At 38.6% G+C, this 24,978-nt stretch overlaps 1 protein-coding gene across 4 annotated transcripts in view; it reads left to right on the top strand.

The window, feature by feature from the left end:
• Positions 1-24,978, top strand: part of Fhos (Formin homology 2 domain containing) — a 157,638-nt gene that overhangs the window by 73,216 nt on the left and 59,444 nt on the right. The window contains exon 1 of one of the 4 annotated variants that reach the window (XM_034340354.2): positions 20,584-20,825. The exons of 2 other annotated variants lie outside the window; for them this stretch is intronic. In XM_034340354.2, coding sequence (XP_034196245.1) covers positions 20,812-20,825 — 14 coding nt within the window. In that variant the 5' untranslated portion in view covers positions 20,584-20,811. Of the gene's footprint in view, positions 1-20,583; positions 20,826-24,978 lie in introns of those variants that run through there. One more of the 4 variants, XM_034340356.2, reaches the window with a different exon arrangement.

Raw genomic sequence — 24,978 nt, 5'->3', positions numbered from 1 at the left:
CACCCTCGCCGCGGCCGGCTGCGGTATACCGAACCGTACTCGCGTGTCCCAGCGCGTCCTCGGTTGCGAACGGCAATCGTATCTCGAAGCTTTTGGTGGCGTATCGCCAGCAACCGAGATACGCGTGTATCCGGTTTGTTGCCGAAAAATAAATGAGCCTAATGGAAATTGATCGGACCGGGTACGTGTTTTGCGAATCCTCCGCCTGTTTTGCACCCTCTGATGGATGTAGCTCGTTAGCCCCGGGGAAAAGAACAGCCAACCCCTATAGCCTGTTGAGATAGCGGCTATGTTGTGTGTGCTGCCCTGGTGAAATTGAATAGGGGAAGGGGTTGATTGCGTCTGCTTTACAGTGAAAGGGTTTCGTGGATGAATGGAGGGTATTCGTGTGATTCGAAGCGGCCAAGTTTTTTCGATCACCGATCTGGGTTAACGAGCGACACCTGAAAAATGCTTCCAATACCCCAATGGATCGAGTGTAGGATTGACTTTGTACAAAAACTTGAAATTGTTTAGTGTATAAAGTTCCCAGTGAATTAGTTCGATCGCAGCAGGTCAAAGAAATTGGCGATCGTGTGATATCCTGGACAAAGTTTGATAATAGCAATATCCAAATTTTTGTCTATTTTAACACGTTGAATGCCACTGTGAAAAAGCTCTAATTATTAAGAATAAGAATAGTTAATTTTCAAATTTCAATTTCTAAGCTTTCTATTACTTATTTAACATTATTTGTACAATAGAAATATCATTAAAAATAATATTTTTCTATTGTTTTCTTTTAATTATTCAGGCATGTGCAATTTGAGGTGCCGGTCACCCGAGACCCCTACGGCATTCAACGTGTTTTAAAGACTTATCTACAGTAAAATTCTTTAATTTTTAATTTTAAAAAAGAGAAGGAGAAAAACTTATTCTGTTACACTTTTGAAAGATGAAGAAATGCTAGTGTTCGAAACTTCTAATGAAAACTGTTACACTTAGTTCGTGTCCTAATTTCACGCGAAGCAAGCAACTTCCATATGGAAATCACGGTAAACGTAAACACAAACGTCGACGAATCTATAATCCGTCCAACGATACGAGTCAGGATATGTTTATAAATTCACGCGCTCGACGTAGGATCGAAGCTCAGTTGTTTCCAGTTCTTCAAACGTTTCGGTCGAGGTTTGTGTACTGTGAGCCGTGCCTGCTTCGAGCACGTGAATTTCTATGCATTTACTGTCTCCTCTCGTTGGATGGAGTATAACTGTATGTATCACGCGTATCATCGAGCAACAAAACAAGGACAACTCGGCGAGCCGTTCAGACCCACGGGGTGCTTCGTAATCTAGGTGACGTTTCACGAAACTCAGCCGGTTCTCCGGGTGTCACCGTTTGTATCGTTTGTACCTGCGCCGGATCTACCGAGATTATTCCTGTAGCAGACGAGACTCGGTGTTACAGCCACGTGTCAGGATTTATACTAGTTCCGATAAGCCGCCTACCAGATAAGCGGTCACGCTTACCCCGGTTGCCGTGATCTCTCGGAGTTAGGAAGCGGCTTTGACGATCATCGACATGCGTATCCAATTTTACGGCTGTCCGCCCGTGAGTATACTTCATCCCACGTTTCGATGAGAGAAATTTTAGAAAAATTGAAATGCATCGAATTTTTGCAGTTTCTTTACTTTCTAATCTAATTGATTTCGTCATATTAAGAAAGGTAGAAATCGAAGAGTAGTCATTTTGAAAAACTGCATTTATTTCGAGTAAATACATTTATTTCTATAATCTATGATTATTTTAATTTGCTTCTCTAGGTACTTTTCATGGTCTTTAATTAAGTTGTCTTTCTTTTCCATTCACCTTTCATCCACAGTTAATTTCACAAGTTCACTTAGATTTTAATCAAACTTTGAAGCAGTTTTAATTATTATTCAGATTTCAAGGAGGGATATGAAATTGAAGAACCGCATTACCATCTTTTCGCCTCTCGAAAATTTCAATTATCTTACGTATATTCTCACAAATATTCCAAAATATTAAGTATATCAAGATTAATATACAATCTCGTAAAGAGAAAAATCAGAGTTCGTTATCAAAACAACGTATCTCGTAAAAAAGATGCTCAGGTATCTCCAGAAATCTCAGCGGATATTCCGATGGGGTCTCGGTCCAGTAACTCCATTGTCGAGTGTATCGTGGCGTTTCCTGGTATCCTCATCGACTCCGGTGTTCTGCACCGACGATATCCCATAATGGTGGCGTTACGAGGGGACGGAGAGGCCGTATGCATCGAGAAACGGTGGTCGGTATCTGGATAACTATATTATATGGCGTATACTTATACGGAGAAAAGTGCTCCGGGATAACGGTCCGTTCTCTACGATCGAGCGGTACCTGCTGCTCGAAAAAGTCCTCACGAACGAGAGTAGGATCGAGAGAAGCCGAGTCGAGAAGGGCTCTCTCGGTTTCGTCGAACCTAGTAGTACCGGAGATCGATATCGAAGATCGTTCGATATCGTGCCACGATGGGGCGTGCACGCGTTAATAAACTCGACTTAGACCTGTACGTAATCTCGGGCGGTGAATACACAAAGGTGAGAGCCCTCGCACGCTCTAATGGTTCATAACGCGATCGTTGTTTAGCGTTGTCGCCGCGTAACTGGAGTTAATTGCGATCGTAAAAGGAATTACCGGTAACGACAACGCCGCGAGACGAGTACTCTCCTCTACCTCTACTCTCACCTTTTTCTTCCGTAACCCGTGGAACACGCTTCGAGCCACTCTGGATGTCTGGTGAACCGGCTAGATGTCGGTTCGACCTTCGACCGACGAGGAGGAATTTTTACGAGTTCTTCGATTAGCTGCTTTCAGGCGAGATCACTTTATTAACTTCCTCCCTTGTTCGCGGCCAATTAACCGCGGATGCTGGAACGTGTTCCAGAGAATTGCGTCTGACTACATACGTACCTTATCTACTGAGTATTTTTCTCAAGCGTGGAATTCTTTAGGTCAGGGATGAGCAACCCGCGGCTCTTCAAAGATTTTACATTTTGGCTTTTAAAAATTCTTACATATTAAGAATGTAAGCCTCAGTGTACCCTAGGCGATAATTTGAGTTCATCATTCAGTGTTTGTATTACCATAAGTTTCTTATACGCGGCCCGCACGATATTTTTAAATTTGTAGCTGGCCCGTTGTAAAAAAAGGTTGCTCATCCCTGCTTTAGGTGGTGAGGTGGAAATAAGTGCCGGTCCGGTTAAAATTAAAATTAAGTAAATGTATTTGCGATATAAGAATATAAAACATGAAATGCGACGTAACGAGTCGACACAGTACGACAAATGATCGTCCTCCTTCCGAGGTTGTCTGCCAACTCTCTGGACTTTCCGTTCTTCCTCTCCTCTTTAACCCCCGAGAGGGTTTTTCCCAACCTAAGGATCTAAGGACCCTATCGTAAATTATTATATCTAAACTTACAATTGAATGTGTTCACCATCCTACAAAAGTGACGTATATACCCTGTGTGTCATTTTTTCTTTTCCAAAATACATTTTGAAATATTTCAAGTCCCTGGAAATTCGTAGTTGATATAGTAGAAATGATTTTTGAAATTCTTTTAAACAATTGATTGACTGTGTACTACATTCTGCTTCACCTTTCCCACGAACAAGTCTACGCATTTGTCATAATCAATAGAAGGAAAAGTAGGGTGACTTAAAAAACAAAATCCCATAGAATATCGTGGGTGCAGGGTATTAATATTATCGTAGCATTGTAAGCGATTCGAGGCCCTCTATCACGTAGTATAATAAATAGAGTGAACATGATCCCGGAAGCGTCTGTGCAATTTCACTTGACTGCTGTCGGATAGACGTCTGACGGTTGACAGCTAACATTGGCAGCTTGCATTTGCGTGTACACGCAAACACAACGTTTACTATAATATTCTATTACATCTTAATACTTGAATTCTTCGACGTGCACGTACATCAGCATTATATCTGTCAAACACGTAACCGAGTGAAATCCGATTTGCATTGCTCGCTCTTATTCATTCAATCATTTCATTATCCTTTAGTTCTGTTTCGGTTACTATTTCTCGGATAGATTCTGATACACACTTCAAGTTCTTCGGCTTTATTATGTCAAAGAACAGTTAGACGGCGCGTCATATATTTTTTGGAAAATATCTCCAGATCATTTTGCTATCCGGGTTAACTATGCTTGACGTCGAATGAAATCATGTCTGCTCTCAACTTTCTCTGATCATCTCGTTTTCCCTAGTTTCCCCCTGATTTTAATTTCTCAGCGAACGCTCAGCGATTCTCAGCTACTTCGATGGGTGGTTAATATTCAGAGCCATCTTTCAAATTACCATAATTTAACGAGCATTTGACGGAGCAAGGTGGTTACCAAGGGTCTTTTTATTATTACGCGATTATACTGAAACAAAGGATCGAGCAAGAGGACGAAATGGAGCAGCAGTTCGCTTCCGGTTAGCAGCGACCGCTCCGGAGCAAGTTTAACGGTGGATCTCGGTACGCGGGATTCGAAGCGACTGATCCACCTCCTCCGCTCGATCTTTTCCCTTTTCCTCTCTGGCCGACGATCATGACCTCCCGCGGTGTGTTCCCACGGTGAACCGCGTCTTCTGGGTCTGCACGTCGTCGCTGATTGCGATACCTACGCCTTCGCTCGCAGAGCGCACGCTCAACCGCCTCTAGGCTAGGTCAGTACCGTAAACGGCTTACTTACACGCTGACACGCACTCGCGTCAGCCACGTGTTCCGACCATCGCACTGGTGACTTTGAGCCCGATGCAACGGCGATGAGAGAGAGAGAGAGAGAGAATGAGAACAGAGCCACTGACCTATGACACCACTCGGTCAGAATACTTATCGGTTCAGAGAATGGGAGTTTGAAGGGGAACTTGCTTGATCGAACGGTGCACGATGTTGTAACCTCGTGTGTGCATCTTCCTCTCAGACGAGTCGGGCGAATTTTAACCCTTCGCTATGTGAAGATAATTTAAGTCATGGATTTATCCCTTTTGATTCGACCCTTTTTTTCTGTGTTGGTTTTATTTCATTTTTGAAATGAAGAGTGTTATGTTGTTTATTGTCGTTTAAAATATTAAATTTAAGAAATTGTCTCATAAAGGATGAAAAACATTCTATCAAAGTCGGAAATGTTCAAAGAAATATTTATCTTATTTAAATTTATCTTCAAGTTATCATTATTTTTCTCCAGTAATTTTGCTGATAAACCGACCATATAAAACATAGTTTCTGCAAGAAACCGATGTTTCGACTGTAATAAATTAACTCAGTTCATAAACAGCAAACGTGAGGGGGTTGCTATATAATTTAGCACCCACTTCGTCAATTTTTAGTTGTAAAAGTGTAGAGGAATTTCTAACAAAGTTCAGCTTCCACGTAGCGCCGGCATTGAATCACAGGTTAACGATTGTCGTTAAAGATATTTCAAGAACAAACTGTCGTGTTCATCAAGTTCTGGTTTAGTGTTCCGCGGCCGTAAAGTATCCCCGGTTTAAGGTAAACGTAACGTTGTGTGGAGAAACAATACAACGGTGATGATCGAAACTCGAAATCCGGTTAACAAAAACGTCGTTAAGCAGGTTTGTAATCCGGCCATTTTTTTACATAGCTACAATGTACAATTTATTACTTCGGTAAAATTTGGTTTAGGCGAGAGTCGAGAGCTGCAATGCTTCCTAAGCTAGATTAGGATCGCGGACGTAAAGTTTCCAGGCTCGAGCATGCTGGTGAATTGCACGTGTGTGTAATAGCTCGGTGAAAAATGTTCATCGCATCGAGTAAATATTAATAAGGATCTTTTACCGTATTTGTAAGATCTGGAAACTTATGCTTCTGACAAGTTTAAGTCCGTTGGTAGAACTATCATTCAGTATCAGTGCAAGCCTATAAGTGTTTAAAATTAAAAAAAGATGTAGGATGTAGTCGCTGAAATTATCTTACAACGAATTTTTCAAGAAAATGCATTTCCATCGAAGAGAATGTTTATGTAAATTTCTCTAGAGAAGATTCCGATTTTCAATGCATCTTCATTCACAAAGATTATCCTAGTCTCCCGATATTCACCTCGCTGTAACTTGAAAAACAAATGGCTTAAAAACTTGTTGCCTGTTTGGCGATTTGAAATCGTCGGTAAAACCACGAGCCTCGTTAGATTTACTCTTATCTGGTACACGCACAGTTTATCAGTGTTCTAAGTTGCCGCGAATCTGCATGTTAGTCGCACGTGCACGCATACGTATGCACATGCTCACGTGGGCTTAACCAATTCAACCACCTACAATTGTCACCGAACGTTACGATGTCCTGTTATCTTCCAAATACGAGCTAGTCCTCCTGAGAAAATCTGTAAGGAATTCTATTTCCTTATTTGAAATACCCTTTCACACTGAAAATTCAATATTTTATGATAGAAGATTGATAATCTTGCATAAAGAGCAAGTCATCGGTTTTTACTCTCTTAGACGTCGATAATGTAATGAAAATATCTTTTGAGAAAGTAGAAAATACTCGTAGGAAAGGAAATAATAATTTTCTCACAGTAGAAGAGGGAAAATAGAAAAATCAACAGAATTAGTGACCCAATTTTGTTCGAAACTAATCCGGTAGAAGCAAACATTGTATTCCTGCATTTGCACCACAATCACTATTATCTCCATATTTTTCTGCTGTAATTAATAATGATGCTTCTATATATTCCCACATTTCTGTGTCGAACAATCTCGTGTTAAATTAACACGATTCTCCTCTTTTCACCTATTTTCAACTTCTTCGTTGGCGTCTCTATTGTAATTAAAAATTATATTCACACTTTCTGTACTCACTTAATACTGGGTTAATGAAAGATGCATAAATAAACACGGTTCGCCTCGTGTTCGACCTATTTCTCGTACTCCACGTTTTCACGGCGACCTTTCAACATTCGTTAAGATGCTACGTAAACCTAGTTACAACTCGAAAGAGGAGCCTCGAGAACCGGAATCTTTATCTACTTAATGCAACGCGTACTACATTTTCTACTTCGACTTCGATCCAACATTAATTTTATTTTTCGTACATAATTTTTCATCCGTTTACCTGCTACAAGCTCTGTGCAACTTTCTGAACACTGACCGATAACGTCAATCATGTTATAAGACTGGTATCGTGCATCGCATTGGTTGCATTAAGTAGATAGGTGTAAGATGCATACGGTGCATTCTCGGTTATAGTGGACTGATAATGTAGAATGCACGCGACCATCGTTGACTGCGTTACATATGTAGTTAGTGTAGAATATATCCTGTCATCGTCTACATTGAACGGATAGTGCAATCTCGGTTGCACTGTATAAATGATATAGAACGTACATATTGAATCCTTGGTTGCATTTGTATATATTATCAGTTACGTTCAGTAGATCAGTGTACGACATACATGACATGTCTTCGTTTACAAGTGTATAAATGGGAGGACGCAGACGGTGTGTCATCATTTATACTCGACACATGTATAGGGACGCATCCTGTACAACGCCGAGCAAGGGAAAATGGAAATGTAGGGGGCGCCACCAGTCACCTGTCGATTTTTTTACAGAAAATTTTTTTGTTTGTTTAATATTAAAATGTCTAACGCAAACTAGGCATATACAGGGGAACTCTTCGAATAATGTAGTAAGTTATGGATCTTCCTTTCCCTATATTACCATTTTCCTTAGGGAAGTCTACCATACTCGGTACCGTACTACTTTATCACTTGCGTCGAATAGATAGCGCAATACACGTACGGTTCGAAGCGTGTTAAACTTCATAAAACCGCGACATCGTTCCGCTTCTCTTCTTCTTCTTCCTGGTGTCTGTCGGCGGTGCCCTCGTGGTCGTTTCGCGTCCAGTTCTGTCTCGGTCGCCGAGAGAAGCTGTCCCGTAAGTGGGACAGTCACCTGAATACTTTGCGGCAATCAAGACTCGCTCTTCGGCCACGGGACACCATAACCCGTACAGTAGAAAGAGACGAGGAGAAGCGGAGAAGTAACAAGAGAGAAAGAGAACGAAAGGGAGGAGAGACGTTCGTGGTGCTCCTGTCCGTCAACGTTCAGTCGTCGTTCGTGGTTCGCACGGTGTGTTGGCCACCGGAAACTGATTTCCCGCGATTTTCGCCGGTCGCGACACGATTCAATAGATCGTAGATCCATCGTACCCTGGATATGATCGGCTTTCGAACCGGACCTCTACGAATTTTCCACTGCGGAAGTGGCTTCTGTCGTGTTTGCAGGTACCGATTTTAATATAGAGGTTTTCCTAGCGTTATAAAAATAATCAACCGCCATAATTAACTTATTTGATAGAAATGCAACTACCACCAATTTCTAATGCATGCTTGCAATTTAATATAATGAGTACACTATCAATATTGGCAAAAATTTTCTTCTTTTCTAACGATCAGCCTAATAACAGTATTATTACAATAATTTTTCACGTTGTAAGGCATTCATTTTTAAACGAGACTACTCGATCAATTATCTTTTACATATAACTGTTACATAGAGGTTTCAAGTTCGATGGATGAACCAGAACCCTAACCCTGGTTGACGGAGCCAGCTATTAAAGGTTGCGCTTTAATGCGCGTCTTAACTTGTAAGAAGACGTAAGAGGCGAATGATCGATCGTGAAATGGCGTGCTGTCCATTAGTGAAGGGGATGGGATTGAAGAATCGAAAAAGAAGGTTTTCAAGGGGAAGGGAAATGGTAAAGAGAGAAAGAGAGACAAGCATTGCACGTAATCGCGTCGAGATCAAGACTAGAAATAATTAGTTCGCTCGTCATTAGAGCAAGATTTATAGAAGCAAAGGTAGTTCTGCTTCCTACTCGGACTGTGTCTTCCTTGCTCCTGATGGAGCAGCCCTGCTGGAAATCCGGAAGGGCTGCAGTTCCATCGAGTTATTTGTAAAAAAAAAAAGAAAAAAAAATGAAGCTGCCTTGCGAGTTTGATAAATTATTCCTTGGTTGGGTGAATGTCGATCAATTGGACTGAGAAACGAAGATGTATTTGAAATCTTGTTAAATTACTTTATATTAGATGTTATGATTTCGTTCACTTATATGAAAAATTGCGATATATGTATAAATTAAAAGTTAATTTTCAATATTCGAAAAAATCAGAAACAGTATTCCAAGGTTCTTTGATTGAGTATCACCGTTCAATTTAGATCTTTCATTTCCCAGTCTCCACAATCTTTTTTTTCCAAAGTCCAATTTCCTGGACCAATTCACTGGTACAAGTTGTGTATTTCATTGAGCGATACCATTTTCAATCAAACTTCAAAATTAAACGAGTCTCCACGAGACAGACCGAAACTCGTTGACAATATGCATATACAAAGCTAATCTACAGGATTGCGTTCGTGTTCATCAGTCTGTAACTTTCCCCCGTTTCATCGGTCGAATATTTCCCAATTTTCCCGGTTAGACTATGTATTCAATTTAAATTCTATTATCTCGAAATGATATCGTCAGTTTCTGTAGGGAAAGATCACTGCTTTCTCTTCGTCCGCTTTGACGACGATAAAGTTGACCGTTGATACGTTTCTGTGTGCAATCATACACAAAACGAGAGTTCGATAATTATTTTTCATCGACAATCGATATGTCTGTTGTTGCTAATCGACTTTCGTCATGAATTGTTTTTTGCGAAGATGTAAAAGCTAACATGATCGAAATCCTTCGAAAATTTGAAGCAGATATGAACAATATATGGTACTTTTATAATTACCAATCATTCGTTCTAATTCGTAGAAACTTACTTTAAATTGGAGTATCATTAGCAGTACTGAATGACAGAATACGCCGAAGTTACATACGTGTCGAGTAGGCGCTTGTTAATTCCCCGTTAGGAACATCTCGAGTGCTTATTATATTTGCTTTGATATAATGAAAGATAATGATTGCAAAATATATTACTGTATATAAAATATATAAAAGTTTGCAACGCAGTAATTAATCATTTTGTATTCTTAATTACATCAATCAACTAATTGATTTAAATATAAATTCATCGTTCGAATAAATGAAAAGAAACGAAAAGAGTAAGTGGAATCTTGCGTGGAATTTTCGTTTGTATATCCTGTATTTCAAACATTCCTTTCATCGCGATGAAATTAAACGAACAATCGCGACGGTTGCAAGTATTAGAATGCATCGTTGGCCATAAATCATGTTGATTTTTATCGGTCAGGGAAGATAAGAGGGAACCGTGGTACGTATCGTTCTAACAATTGAAACTCGCTGGATTATAAATCATCCACGCTTCTGGTTTTTCGACTTATCGAAAAAAGAACAGGTTGCAAGGTGAGGCGTGACTCGGGGCTGCACGCAGCAGGAAAGCATACATTTCGTTGCTCGTATCAGGAAAATTTCGAGCTCCTCTTATCACCCATTCTTTCTTCTCGAGTCCAACTATGTTAATGTCTCAAGTTAACTTCATTAGTTTTTATTCTACTGGACATTAATTTATTGCGAAAGAGTAATTCATAAGGAAAAGCAATTTTCAAAAAGAACTTGTGTTGTTCAATAAATGATAATAAAAATGTCATTTAAGGAAAAGAAAAGAAGAAATTTTACTTCTTAGAAAGCTATAAAATTTCCTTAAAAATTCTTCGAATATTAAATTTTGGAAAAATGAATTAATTGGATTTCAATTCATAAACTTTATTCCAATCATAATTAATAATACATGTCTGTAATTTTACGTGACTAAAATCAGTTCAAAGACTTAAAAGGTATCTTATATTAAATATAAAAATTCACTGTATAAATGTGACAATTTTTACTTGTTAAATTTTCCAGTATACGTAAGAAAGAGCTCGGATCTCTAGGAACAACCAAATCGAGAGAAGCGAAAGAATATCGGGCAGATAGGTCTGGTAATCTTCCTGATAACGATCAGTTTTTACGTGTATCAGGGCACAGTTTTCGTGGCTGGATCGACGGAAGCGTCTTAACGACGCCATCTTTTACGACTTCCTGTCCGGCTGGCGCTTCTCCGTCGTCGACGGAACTCGATTTTACGCGCGGCCGTCCTCGATGTCTTGCGACTTTCCGCCTCCGGGAAAAGTGTACATCTCTATTTTCGCGAGAACGTCTCGTAAACGAGGGGACGGCGGCAGATTAAAAGGGAACCCGAGATTTCTCCTTCCCCGTTTCAGCGTAAAAGGAGCCTCGTTGCAAGGGACGATCGATAATCAATTTGAATAAAGCGCAGGATCCATTCCTGTCCTATCGCCGCTGTGTCACCGTGGCTAGATGTTCTTCTATAAAAAGAAAAGCTAAATTGAGAGAATCTTATGATTTAGTCTTATCTTCCTTGTTTCGTAGTCTTTGGGTTAATTCATTAACCCTTCCACGATAGTTTTGAAGTTGCACGAATAAGAAAATTTGGGTCAAACTAATTAAAAATGGAACTTTAAAAAAAGATGGATTTTGAAATAGAAAAAAACAATATAATTTTTAATTATTATACTTTATAAAATTTAGTATATAACTGAAAAGTACAAATAACAAGGTGAATATTAATTAAAATTTGTCTCTTCTTCTACATCATTATTTTTCTCGTGAACGTTTAAGGGATGAGGTGGGAGTCCGGGAAAGGAGATGCCTACGGCAAGGGCTAGGAACCCCTGAACTCTGGATAATGGTCAGAAAAATTACATACATGTATACGCTAATGATGCAAACGAGTTAATTTCCAGAGGTTAAAAATATGTATATTATTTTCAAGAGAGTACTTTACCTTTTCGCGATCAAAGGGTTGAAGATCCAAACCCACCCTCGAACCTCAATTTACACCAACATGTATCAAGAATTCATAAACATATTTATGAACTTCCTGAAGAGGCAACTCGTTCATTTGCATTCCGTTGAAAGCGTGTTAGAAAACGGAGAGGACACTTTGAAATAAGCTAGAGAAAGGCAGAAAGATTGACTCGCCACGACCGGAAATATCTGAAATTCATTCTCGAGGTGCTCCACTCAAGGGCAACTATTCCTCGGGAAAAATATTCATACGTGGCAGGGAGATGTCGTTGAAAACCCTGCCAGTCTCGTGATGTCGATGTCGGCGTCGACGTTGACGAAACGCGAAAATATATTTCCTGAGAGCAATGCATCACAGTGTTCTGATGCTTTTCATTCGCGACGTACTTCCACGACGTTAAACTGGCTCTCGTGACAGTAAAACCTTGTGTACTTTGCGAACCAACATCTCTGGGGAACATTTCCTTTTCGATATTTAAATGGCATTGAAATTTCGTCTAGACATAGACAGATGAAAGGATGAGAAATATTGGCAAATATTCAAAGAGTATTATTCAAGACAGCAAATACATAAATAATAAAATAATTCACGTGAAATATTAATATTAGGGATTAGTATTAAATTTACAAATAAAGCGTATTATTAACCAAAGCCTTAGAATGTTAAAATGAAAGAATTTTAAAAGAATTACAAAAATTTGTCAGTGGCACGAAGCATGGTAATTTCTATTTTGAGGATAAGTCAACGAACGCCTTCATTCTTCCTTAATCGACAGAGATCTTTGATAACTATGCCCACTCTTTATGCAGCCTTTATTGCACATAATTCTGAAGGAATTGCATGCCACGTGCCACTTAAAGTGAAATTACTTGGAGCATAGATTGATGGCAAAGTTTTCTGTATGTACATAGGATGAAATATAAACCTGCTAATTGGGACACTAATAACTTAATTTCAGAACGCGCGAGCTTTGAATCATCAAAGGCGATTATTCTAACACCTCGGTATATTACCACTTCAAAATATATTATATTTATAAATTAAAAGAGACGTTTTCTCGAAATTTTGCCATTTTGAATTATCTGCGATCGTCTTAAATTATTTGAAAATAAAGCATTGCTTCCTGTTAGGTTTCCCTTGTTTTTATGAAAATTGAACGAAACAGAGTCTGTATTTTCTCATGGTTTTATTTTCCACGGGAAACGATCGGAAATCGTGGATGCGTCTGGAATTTGTAACTTCTGGTTCGAGAGTTTGATGAACTTTTTTTTAAACGCGAGCGGCTGGTGAATTCGGAATAATTTGCAAAGTTTTTGTGAAATTGAACGCGTTAGGAAGCGATGTGTTTACACGTCGCTCCAGCTCGCTTGGTTTTCGCAGTTGAGAGGCGAATAAAATACAAATAACACGCCCACGCGACTAAAGTCTACTTAGGAAACAGAAGAATTATAAATATTTTGGCAACTGACGCGAGGCTAACTAACATTGCTTAACTAACAAATACTTATTGTTAGTCATTTTTTCTCTCTAATACTGCACTTTTATTGTGCCTTAATTTTCAAGAAAGTGAAAGAATCCTCACCCTTAACCCTTTACTGTATTGTATTTTAAATATTCTCCGTAAACAAAATTAATTGCACAATTCATTATGAATGAAAAATTATAAAAATTATAGAAAATACAAGACTGCAAATTTTCAACATTACAAAATTTTATTTTACACAAAGTTTTATCATAAAATAAACCGTGAGAGTTCAAAAATGTATCTTTTTAGTCAAAATTAATGAAAGAATGCAACGCAAGTTTAACAGATTCTCTTCCACAGCAGTAAATCTTTTATGTAAATGTTGTAGGAAATGTTTAAAATACCTGTGAATAAAATTTCAATTTCTAGGAATGATACAATCGTTAGAGTGGAGATTTTAATTCGATATACAGGAATATTACCATCGCCACAATACATATTAGTATGCTTCTTCTAATTACTTGTTTCTCTACGTAGTTCCTGTTTAATTCTGTAATTTCACCGCGTTTTATACTTCTACAAATTGGCTTCGTTAAACAGAACATTATCATGCATTTCGAGTACATAAATACGAGAAACACTCTGAGGAAATTTTATAAATTTCAGGATTACAATAAATTAAATTGAGCTGTAAATGTCTTTGAAGACTATTTAAAATTTAAACACATTTTATCTGATCAAATAATCATTCTCGAGTTTACTTGTTTCTAATTCCTATACAATTTTTCACCTAAACGAACCATAAATTCTTGACCCCGCGTGCTTGTTACTCTCCATCTAGAATCCATCAAGAGAACAAAGAATTCCACGCTGATATTAAAACAATGGATGAAAGGTATGCATGGAATCCACGGGGATTAAATGCAATTAAACGTAATTAAGAGCTGAACTATTTAATTAACCTACCGCAGGGGATGATTATCAGAAAAATTACCGATATTCCGTCCCGAGTGAACGAACGATTCGCCGTGGGTGAAAGGAAAGAACGTTAAACGTCCACTCGTAATGCAAATGCACCGGTTAAGTTGTGTTGGCTGGTGTTAAAACGATTTCGGTGTTTGAGCGTCGGAAAAACGTGGCGCCAATTAAGGGGTGGTTTGCAAACTTAATTCCTGAATTCGAAGCGAAAACGTCGCAAGAATCTCACTTCTAAAAGAGGTGTCGGATGCCTTTTCAAGGCGCGCAAGATGCTTTTAATTTCTTCAAAACGAGAATCGAGAAGGGAAGAAATTAAATGAAATTTCTTTACATTTATCTCTAGAAAATTGCATTTCCCTCGTCACAATAAGCGTGAAAAAAAAATCAATTTACCGTCCTCGATGGACAATGCTTAAATTCGACACTCGGCGCCCGTCAACGTCTCCTCCTCTTCCTCTCGGCTCAACAAGTTGCTCTTCTTCGCGTTTCTTTTTCGACCCCAGTCGCGACAGTTCTCTCTTTTAATCGCTCGAACGATTCAAACGTCGACTGTCATTCGAAGGCAAAGAAATTTCGGGTGAATGGGTAGCTGGGTGAAAACTAGCGGAGGTAAATCGTATCGAGCGGATCTTAAGGACAATGGCTGGCGTCGTAATGGACGCGTTAATGGCGCTGCATCCGGAACACGTGTTCCGCTAGCCGGACTATCCGCGTCTTCTTTTGACACCTTCCACGTGTTCAGCCAGTGAATGCGCTTCTGCCTCAAACCGGAAGGAAAGACGAACGAGAGACGTTGACTAAGAATAGCTTTGGACGTACGTATCTCTGAAGTGCGTGAAATCACGTGCGGGAAGTGGCCTTGATACGAGATCATTGTGGCTCAACCATAATTATTCGATAGAAGAGAGAAAAAAATTTCCATCTATCCCTGGCAATGTTATTTGAAATTTTCGAAAATATTTCAAACATTTTTATTTTTACCACCCCTTCAACTTGCATCATTGCGAGAGCAAATAAATAATTGAAGGTTTAAAATATTTATTCGAAGTAGATCGAACCGTGGAATAGGAATTTTTATTGAAAGTGGTATTTATAGTTTTGGAAAAATCAACCATTCTTCGTTAGAATAGCAATGTATTTAGCGTAAGTAGTTCGCGAAGATTGATGGTGGTTTGCTATAACACAATACGCGAGATGGAGACGCAGTGATAAGTCGCCTAGAATCGAGCCCCAAACGACCCATTGATATATCGTGGGCGAAGAACCACCTTTGTAACATCCTTGACCCAGACGTAACGCAATGGAAAAGTATTACACCGTTCCTGAAAACGGTAACTGTACAATTATCATCAGAATTCTGGGAAAGGTCGTGTAAAATCAGCTTGAGAACAGAATTCTTAATTACATTGTTTGTTTTTCATTCTTCTACTCCATGAGACGTCGTTATAATACTGAAATTTCGAAGTGATTAAGAAATTCCAATCTCTTTCTTATTTTAATTTATGACTCTTTTTTAATTACCTTAAATAATTGCATTGAGCACATTTTTAGGGGAAATTTAAAGGAATTTACTTTATAAGATAAAGTATTTTTTAAAAGAATTTTTATTTTCTCCCTAAAATCTATATTTTCCATTTTTTCAATGTCATGATCGTTCAAACTCGCCATAAAATAAAATTGGCTAGTTTTTCGTATATTTTTTCATTCAACAATTCATAAATCCGATTGAAAGAGCTTTGTTGAAATTTTTATTATATCCTGTACGGTGTACGCGATTAACGATCGTTTTCCGTCCATCGGCGGTAAAGAGGAATGGTAACAAAGAGGCTGAAGATCTCGATCAAAGTTTTATTACGTCCAAATCGAGAGGAAAGACGAACGATACGAGGCGAGTAATTTATGGAAGGGACTAGGATAGAGATACATCAATGCCTGGGATTACAGCTGTCAAGTGATTAATTGTCGGTGTATTAGTTACCGCTAGTGCGTAACGGCGTCGATTAATTTCCGGTTCGACGCTTCTCTCGGTTCGACGTCCCGCCGAAAAACATGGCTCAGCATATTGTAAATGGCGAGGTTGAAATGGTAAACACGCGAACGACTGTGAATAATTGACGGCCAATCTTTCGATGCTCTGTTTAAGCAGAAGCTGTTGCAAACACTTCCTCTTGATCATTTGCAATATTTCTAATTAATTATTCTCAAGAGACTGTTTTCATTTACAAGCAATTTTTTCGATTGCAAGCATTTTTCGATTGACAGTTTATAAAATTTTGATTATAAACCATATGTTTATTGTTTATCAAGTAACGAACGCAATTGAAAGTCGACGTTGTTTTCGCCAGGGATTCCGAGAAACTCTGTTGTTTTCGTCTGGGTGATGCTTGATACCCTGGAATCGCGCGAAGTGGCTCTCGCTATTTATTTAAATCGAGGTTTCTCTGCTCGCCAGCTTGCTGAAGAGTCGCGTCTCTCACGAAGCAGGCTCGTTAAAAACAACTGAAACGTTTAACCACCTCCCCCTCGGGGAGGAAGGATGAGAAGCAACAGAAAACAATTACAGTGGCGGGTAACTTTAATGTTAATCCGTTTCGTCGAGTAGCAGCCAAGAGTTGAAGGCAGGTGCTACCGGGGAAATGTGGGTCAAAGTTTCGTGTTGTAAGAAAATAGCGTCGGTCGGATGCAAATGAGACGATAAGACGAATTCTGTCGCAGTTACAGCGATTCTCAATTTCATTTGGCTGTAGCATTATACCTTCTTAATTACTATTTTAAATTCGAATAGTTTGTCGTGTTTTTGTGCATTTGAAAAGTGGCGCGAAAATATAATTAATTAATTAATTAATATTAATCTTTCTCACTGCAACAAATAGCATTGGAACCTTGGTGGACCTTCAGTTTGAGTATTTTTGAAAATTCACCTTGAAAAGGAGATTTCATTATTTGTACACATGTTGATTTAATTATTGAAGTTATACTCACATATTATGGCACACTCTATATCTTCATATTTTTGAAAGTTTCATGAAAATTTCATTGTCCTCGAGGTGGGTTATTGTAGCAAGTTATTTAGAAGGAAGTTCATAGTTCGCGAACCACGTGTTACCGGGTACTTTATATCGTACCAACACTGTGGAAACGCTTTTCCAAAGAGGGTAAAAGAAGTTTGACACGAGCTGCAAAGTGTAATCGTCTTTTGTGAACAAAAGAACGCTAGGCCGTCGACGTTCAAGCGGTAAATTATCAAAAACAATGAAGGAAAAAGGGTGTAGCCGACACTTGGACTGCGTCCAAAATAAGATCAAAAAACGAGAAGCTTCCTGGAAAGGGCGAGAAAAAAGGGTGGTTTAAAAGAATTACACGTAGAAAAAGCACGTGATAAAATTTTGACTCGTTAAAAAAATTAATTAAATATTTTAAATAATCAATTCGAAAATTGCACAAATTATTTAGCTATGTTAATCAGTCATTTTATCAATAATTTTGTGAAGCATGATAGATCATCAATTTTCGTAAGAAATTAAATAAGATTATGTAAAGGGTGATTATGCAAAGGGTTAAAACTTGAAATTTTCAGAATGAAATTTTGCAATCAGGAAAATAAATTTTTGATGATTGACTGTTCTTCTATCTTAATTTTTCCGAAATTGTCGCTCTATATCCGGCTCTCACGATGAACAACCGAGTCGGTTGCCGTGATAGCGGTATCCACGACGAATCATCCGTCTACAACAGAAACCTCGAGATACGTATCGCTCTATCTTGGCTAACAACCTAAGATTAACGAGTTGCTTTATCCGCGAACGTACAACAGTCTGCGTTAAATGAGCCTCTACATTTGTCCTTCTCCTTTGGAGGAGGAATTTCCTGCGGATGCTAGTCAGAAAATAAGATGAAGGGAGAGTTGTATGAACTGGACTTGGTCTCAATTTCATGCTGATCGAAATGTTCCAATGATAAAACGAGAAATGGGTTGAAAATTTATTAAAGTAGCTACTGTCGCGTTTCTTAGTATCATTTGCAACAAAATTTAACTAATTGCAAATTTTATAATGATGCTGTTCGATAGTTATTGGACATGACATCATAATTTCTTATATGTTTAAAAAAGATGCAGTTTTATTGATCTGCATTACCATTATAGATTTTTTATACCGTTCACATTAGCATAAACAGATTACAAGATAACAGAATTGAGTGTTTCAGATCGTAAAAATATAAAAAGCCGAATAAATAAGGACGAATAAACATTCCACTTTCCTGCGAAGCGATCATTTTTTTCTCAATCTACTGCGATTCCAGGAAACGTCCTGTTACATATCTTCCTGAAAAACACGATTTCTCGTGTTAAAGTTGAATTTACCTAGCGCACGGTTTTCCTAAAGAAGAAAATATTGATTTCTGGAATTCGATACTTACCAGAAGCATAAAACCCGTCGAGTTAAAAGAATATTCATGGAAATGAAACTTTTTTATAACTTTCTTAAATAAAACTCGAAGAAGGGTAACAATGATTCAAGGCGAAAGGCAATATACATTAGACAGGAAGGTATAGAAAGTAGATCTCGTTGCAGAAAAATATTTCTCTTTCAAGAAGTACTAATTAAGTTTCATTGGTGGATCAGCATTGAATCGTACATTCGTTCAAGTGGTACGATAACGGTGCACACGGAGGGCCTCGAAGATATTCTTCCGGTTCTTTTCTGATCAATGCTCTCGAAACTGGGTCGCCGATCGAATGAATTTTTGACGAACATAAATAGCACTGACCCCCTGTTGCACATTTGTAATCGCTCGAGTCAGAGTAACTCCAAAGGTGCATTTATTTCTCGTGAAAACTCTTCTTTACCTCAGCTTCACCGTTGAAACATTCAGGCACATTATTCTAATTAGACATACAATTACCATAATCCGGGGGAACCTGTTGCTATTTAATATAAAAATTGAAATTTTTACCTTCATCTTTTGATATCTTACTATAAACGTCAAAATGCATCAATTTCTTTGTATTTCTTATTCCGTTATTCTGCAACCAATATTGGTACCAATATCTGACGCGATATTTAATGTTGCAATTTTTTGCTCGATCTAACTGCGATCTAAGATGAACCGTGTTTCATGGTCGATCGGTGCCGTGATCTCGATTCGAAAAGCTAAATTGTCAGGGAGTTGGCGCCGTGAGATTGCTCGACCTCGACGTACCCTAAGGGCCTTGCAGTGAAATTGCATGCGTAATTACTGGAGCGTGGACGATACCCAGACTACGTTGCATATCCGTGTTAAGTAAATTAAACGCTGCCACACGGATATTGTGTCCCCTTATTCTCTGCTACGCATGATACAGAGCCAGGTAAATTCGAGCATGGGCTTGCACAGAATCAGAACCTTCGACATTGATCAGAGGATAGGAGAGAGTTGATATTTCGAATTGTAATTTACCATTCAGCTTGAGTAGCTACAAAACTGTATTTATTTTCCTGTTTTAGACGGTGTGCTCTTTATGTATTCTCTTTGAATTAGCTTTTGAGAGAGAAATTTATTAAAATTCTCAAATGAATATATATTTGATTTTCTGGAATAGATAATATTGGAAAATATCTGAGAAAAGTTCTTTTGCAATTAACTCATAAAAACAATGTATTACAATTGGTCTGATATATCCTCGATCTTTTTCACTAATTTCCATAAATTGAAGTTAAATTAGCTTTTGAGAGAGAAATTTATTAAAGTCCTCAAATGTATACATATTTGATTTACTGAAATAGATAATATTCGAAAATATTTAAGAAAAATTCTTATGCAATTAATTTATTAAAAATAGCAATGTATTATAATTGCTCTGATATATCATCCATGTTTTTCACTAATTTTTACAAATTGAACATTTCCACGTGCCCCTACATGGCATAGATGTTTCAGTTAAAAATATGTATGCAACAATCAGTGCAAGGGAAGGACAAGAAGCCTGTGCCCAACGCCTTCTCGCGGCATTCCGCGAATCGATTCATTAACGCGCCACGCTTCGGCTTATTCATTCAGCATACCGAACCGTTAGCCTGTTGCGCAATTCCGTCTCCACTTACACTTTTGGCAAGCCGACGACCGTTCACCGACTAAACCCTCCAGGTGGATTTCCCGCGAGCAACCCACACGTGCATCGTGCACCGTGCACCTCGTCGAAGTGAGTGCACGCGTGCACCAGGAGAGAACGCACCAACGCGTGTATATACGCGTGCATTAGCGACCAGTCAGCGTTTTGATCTCCCACCAGTTTCTATTGTGGCGAACGCGGGGACCAGGCTGGCCACCAAGCCATCTTGGTAGCAGCCAGTCGTTGCCTAGACCTCGAGAACGTCGCGAGTCTTCTCCTCGGGCTTCTCTCCTCCGATCGACCTTCTTCGAGTATACGCGATCGTGCTCCGATGTTTCTTCTCGGTGATGCGCCGTATTTGTGCAGTGTACGCAGTGATTGAGTAATAGTGACCCATCAGTGCATCGTTGTCTTTTGGTTATAGGATATGAGACTGCGACCACGGGATGCCACCTTACTGGTAATTTTATTTATTTCTTTTCATTTATTTTCATAATATTTCGATAGAGCAGGTAAAGTTTCTATGGAAAGTTCCGTGTATTTTGGAGCTTTTGCTTTTGAGGATTCAAGGATCTTTGTGTTGAGAGCTGAATGTTATTTCGAGAGACTTCGTGCAAGAGGAAAATAGAAATATTTATTTTTATGAGATATAGAATGGATGTTTACAACTTCTTTGAAATTGAACTCTGGTTTATAATTCATGAAATCGTGTTAGTTTATATAATTTATTTTTTCGAAAAGTTGCTTCATAATGATCTAATTTCTTTTCTCTTGCACGAAGTCAAGAAAATAGAGCGTCCATTTAAAATTAAATTTAATGAAAATGAACTTGTAATTAAATTGAAATTCTAAATTACAAGTTTATTGTGGATTTGGCAGGCATTAAAGCAGAATAGTTCCACTCGAAGTATACTTGTACGGTGCAACGTAAGAATTAAAAAACAGAAACGTTGGCTGAACTTCATCAATGTTTGCGAAATAAAGAAATTCCCTTGGTGTATCAAAGACCAACTAAGCTCTTGAACGATATTCCCACGGAATTATGCGTGAAATATTCCCTGCCGCGTCTCGAGCAATTATTCAGGAAGCACGGGGCGAAACGGTTCGATGGCGCGGCCCCGTCTGCGATGCAACAGGTGCAGCGAGTGCAAGAGTGCATTTGAATAATTGGAACGAACGAGCGAATGGTCGCGTTGGGGGATCTCCGCGAAATCGATCGGTGTTCAAGTGAATTCTTCGTTATCTCCTTCACCAATCCGAGTGTTCATAACTCTTCTCATTTTTGAATCAAAGCTCGAAGAATCATCAGTGAAATTATCGTGGTATCTCGTGAAATTCCACTTTCTTCCTTTTTTCTTTGCGAAGATCGCGTTTCGTGGAAGTAGTGTAACCGGGTTGTCTAATTTAGACAAATTTGGAATGAATATTTAAGGCTGTTAGTCGATTCGCGATTCCATCTCGTGTAGATCAATCGTTTTTTAATTAATTCACTGACAACTATAATTTGCAGTATGTTTTCGAGAAGCAATTTTCTTGTCCTAGGGAAAATTTCGAAAATTTTATGAAATTTCTAAAGGTTTGCTGAGAAAACATTTCGAAAGGAAAGTTTTCATTGTGTCAACCCTTTGGATCGATAGCTGCTCACGATTCTGACGAAACGGTTCGCGATCCAAAGACCACCGATTGTTCGTATTCTTCACTTTCACTCACGCGTGTTTCGTTGACCACGAACCGTGACTCGATCGGTCGTAAAACACGAGGAACAACGGACGTTCGTTTCCTTCAGGGTCCGTCGTAACCTTAGCTATTCTGCGACGTGGCGAAAACGGAAGGGAAGCGTTCCGTCACGAGCACGCATCGATCGGTCATCGATCAAGCCGTGAATCCCGATGAATCGATGGAGAACGAGACGGGTTCGAGCAACGATTTGGTTGCATTTAAAAGATCGACAACGCGATGACGGTTCTCACGTGGCTTGAATGGCTATTGGTGCTCGCTTGATGAAATACCAATCGTTTTCTGGTTAGTTGCTTGATGGATCGCCCGTGTAGTAGTCGCTGAGAAAAGGGAATAAATTAGAGCTCCCGTTAAACCTTCAAGTTTTTTCGACTTTCAGGAATAAGGTTTGCTCATTTACTATTCTATATTGACGTTTGAGATTCGCTCTGATTATCTATTTTATCATAAGAACTTCTTAATTTATATATCAGTCATTTCATTTAATCGCGTTACATTTTCTTAAACTATAAAATAATTAAAAAAAAAAAAAAAAAAATAACGCTGTTCAAATCTTTCCTTCTCTTTTGATTTCCAATTATCTGATTACATCATTTAAGGCGCCAGTCAACAGAGGCCTCGTAGCAGTTAAGGTATTAAACAGCCATAAATCATCACCCGAATGATCCATGCTTCTGAAACTTCCCAACCTTCGATGATGATCAAAATCAAAGTCCATTTTTCATCGTCCAAGTTCGTCACCTTGGCTCGAATTTTATTCCACCGAAGAGATCTGTCCCCTCTGTATACGATAAATTGAAAACTCTAATTAGCCCGTCGACGACGTTTTAACTCTGCAAGCAACGACTAATTATACGAAGGAATTAAATCGACCGCGTAAAAGCGCGGACCGCAAAGAAATATGCGTGCACGCGGTTTATACGTCCGCGTTCTCCTAGCCGCGACCGAGTGTCGTCGATTTAAATACCGACGGACCAATTAGAGGGGTTAATTCCCAAGTGATTTATGGCCTTAAATGGGGAGACAGAGGTGACCTTACTAGCTTAGAATTCTTGCGTAATCGTTCGACGTTCATCGGCGTCGATCATTTGACTCGTCCCCTGTTCTGGACCGAATTGGCGGATGTGACGAGAAAACGAAATGGTAATTAATTCGTCGATGTTGGAATTATAGATAGACCTTGCCAGAAGTTGACCGGTTTATTACCTACACCTCGAAGCCGTCAACGTCGACGACGATCTCCGCTGATTCGTTCGAAAACCGTAAAATCCTGTTCCCGGGTCTAGTGACTCAACTCTTGGCAGAACTTACACGCACATTTTATTTCTGTGCTTTGTTGTTTAGTCGAGTTTCTTGCATAATTCCGTGGAAAGATCGAGTATGTTTTCAAAGAGGCTGCATGAGAAGAGCTACCCGAATAGAGAGCGTTTCGTAAGAGAATTGTGTGTAGGATATTGATACGGGATAATGTGAATTTATGATTGACATCTTAATTTTCATATGACAGGTGTTGAATTACTGTTACAGCATCAAATTTTAGACAATTAAATTAGTAGAAAAAGAGAAGGAAAAGTAAATCTTGAATATCATCAGTATCGCACCGATACAGTAGACTCTTGATAAGTTTCCGCTCGTTAACTGTCCGCAGAGGCCTATTACCAATACTAATCTCGTGTCCTCAGCTCATTGTGATTTGTTAGAACTTTTAATTGTGGAAATATTCCGTTATGCTTATTTAGTTATTTTTCCAATACCTTATTATACCTTAGTGTTATGGTAGAACCATTTGTTAAATTTCTGTTTTCCCATAAATTTTCTTCCCCTCAATTCGAGTGTGGTAAGCTACTAAAAGTCTACCGTAATGTAAAATACCAAATCGAAATTTTAAGTATAAAAATTAATCGATCCTATGCTTAGTAATTAGTATTCTAATATGTCTGATTACTCGCGTCCATTTCAATCGTGTCAGTCAATGTGTTTTTCATAACTTTGACCGCAAAGAGATACAATAGATGGTGAGTTATGGACGGTTAAAAGAATTCCAATATCCTTGTTCGTCTGTGGCCGTGATTCTCGAAATTGTTAGAATGTCAGGAATTCTACAGCAGGGAATTGGTCGTTTTTCTCGATGGTCGTAATTCACACGGTCTTCTAACATTTCTCTGGATGTAAAGTGACCATCGCGGTGGCAATGGCCAATTGGCTGTTCCATCTGCGACAAAGTGTTGCCGCTTGGCCCGGAATCAAGATACTCCGCTGAATTCCCTTGTAAACTCGTTGTATTCAAATAAACACGTGGACTTATCACTCTAAATCTCGATACACGAGCCTTACTCAAAGCATGTTATAATTTTTTTCAATTTTCAAATAATTTATTCTTAAGAAACGTGAAATACTAAAGAACTAAATCAAATTTGAACCTGCTGAATGATCGTAAACGTAATCTTTATACAGATCCTCAAATAACAGGGTTAAAGACAAATGTAGATGACTTTCAGTAGCATGTGTTTAGCGTGACTCACATTCGACGTAAATTTAGCTTAGCCTTAATTCAAACTTAATCGGGTACTTGGATTCGGATTTAATTTCAAGTCACTCTTCAATTTAACCTTAAACTTAAGCAACAAATAAAGCAGGGACACATTTTATATGGAGCTTGAGAAAAGGGCCATCAATGAGAATTGAGAAATACACGTTCTAATTACTTATGTGTTTAATATGTATTAATTAAATTTACCTTATTTTTTTTTATTTCAAATAAAAACAACTCTTATATCTTGTATCTAACAATGTTTATTTATAATAATTCTGATTGATTTAGCACGGTAATATAAGTACTCAGACGTAGAGGAAGAAATTCTTGAATATCAGAGTAC

The sequence above is a fragment of the Osmia lignaria genome, chromosome 10 (genome assembly GCF_051020975.1).
Source record: "Osmia lignaria lignaria isolate PbOS001 chromosome 10, iyOsmLign1, whole genome shotgun sequence".
NCBI lineage: Eukaryota > Metazoa > Arthropoda > Insecta > Hymenoptera > Megachilidae > Osmia > Osmia lignaria.
This window is presented reverse-complemented; position numbering and strand designations above follow the sequence as displayed.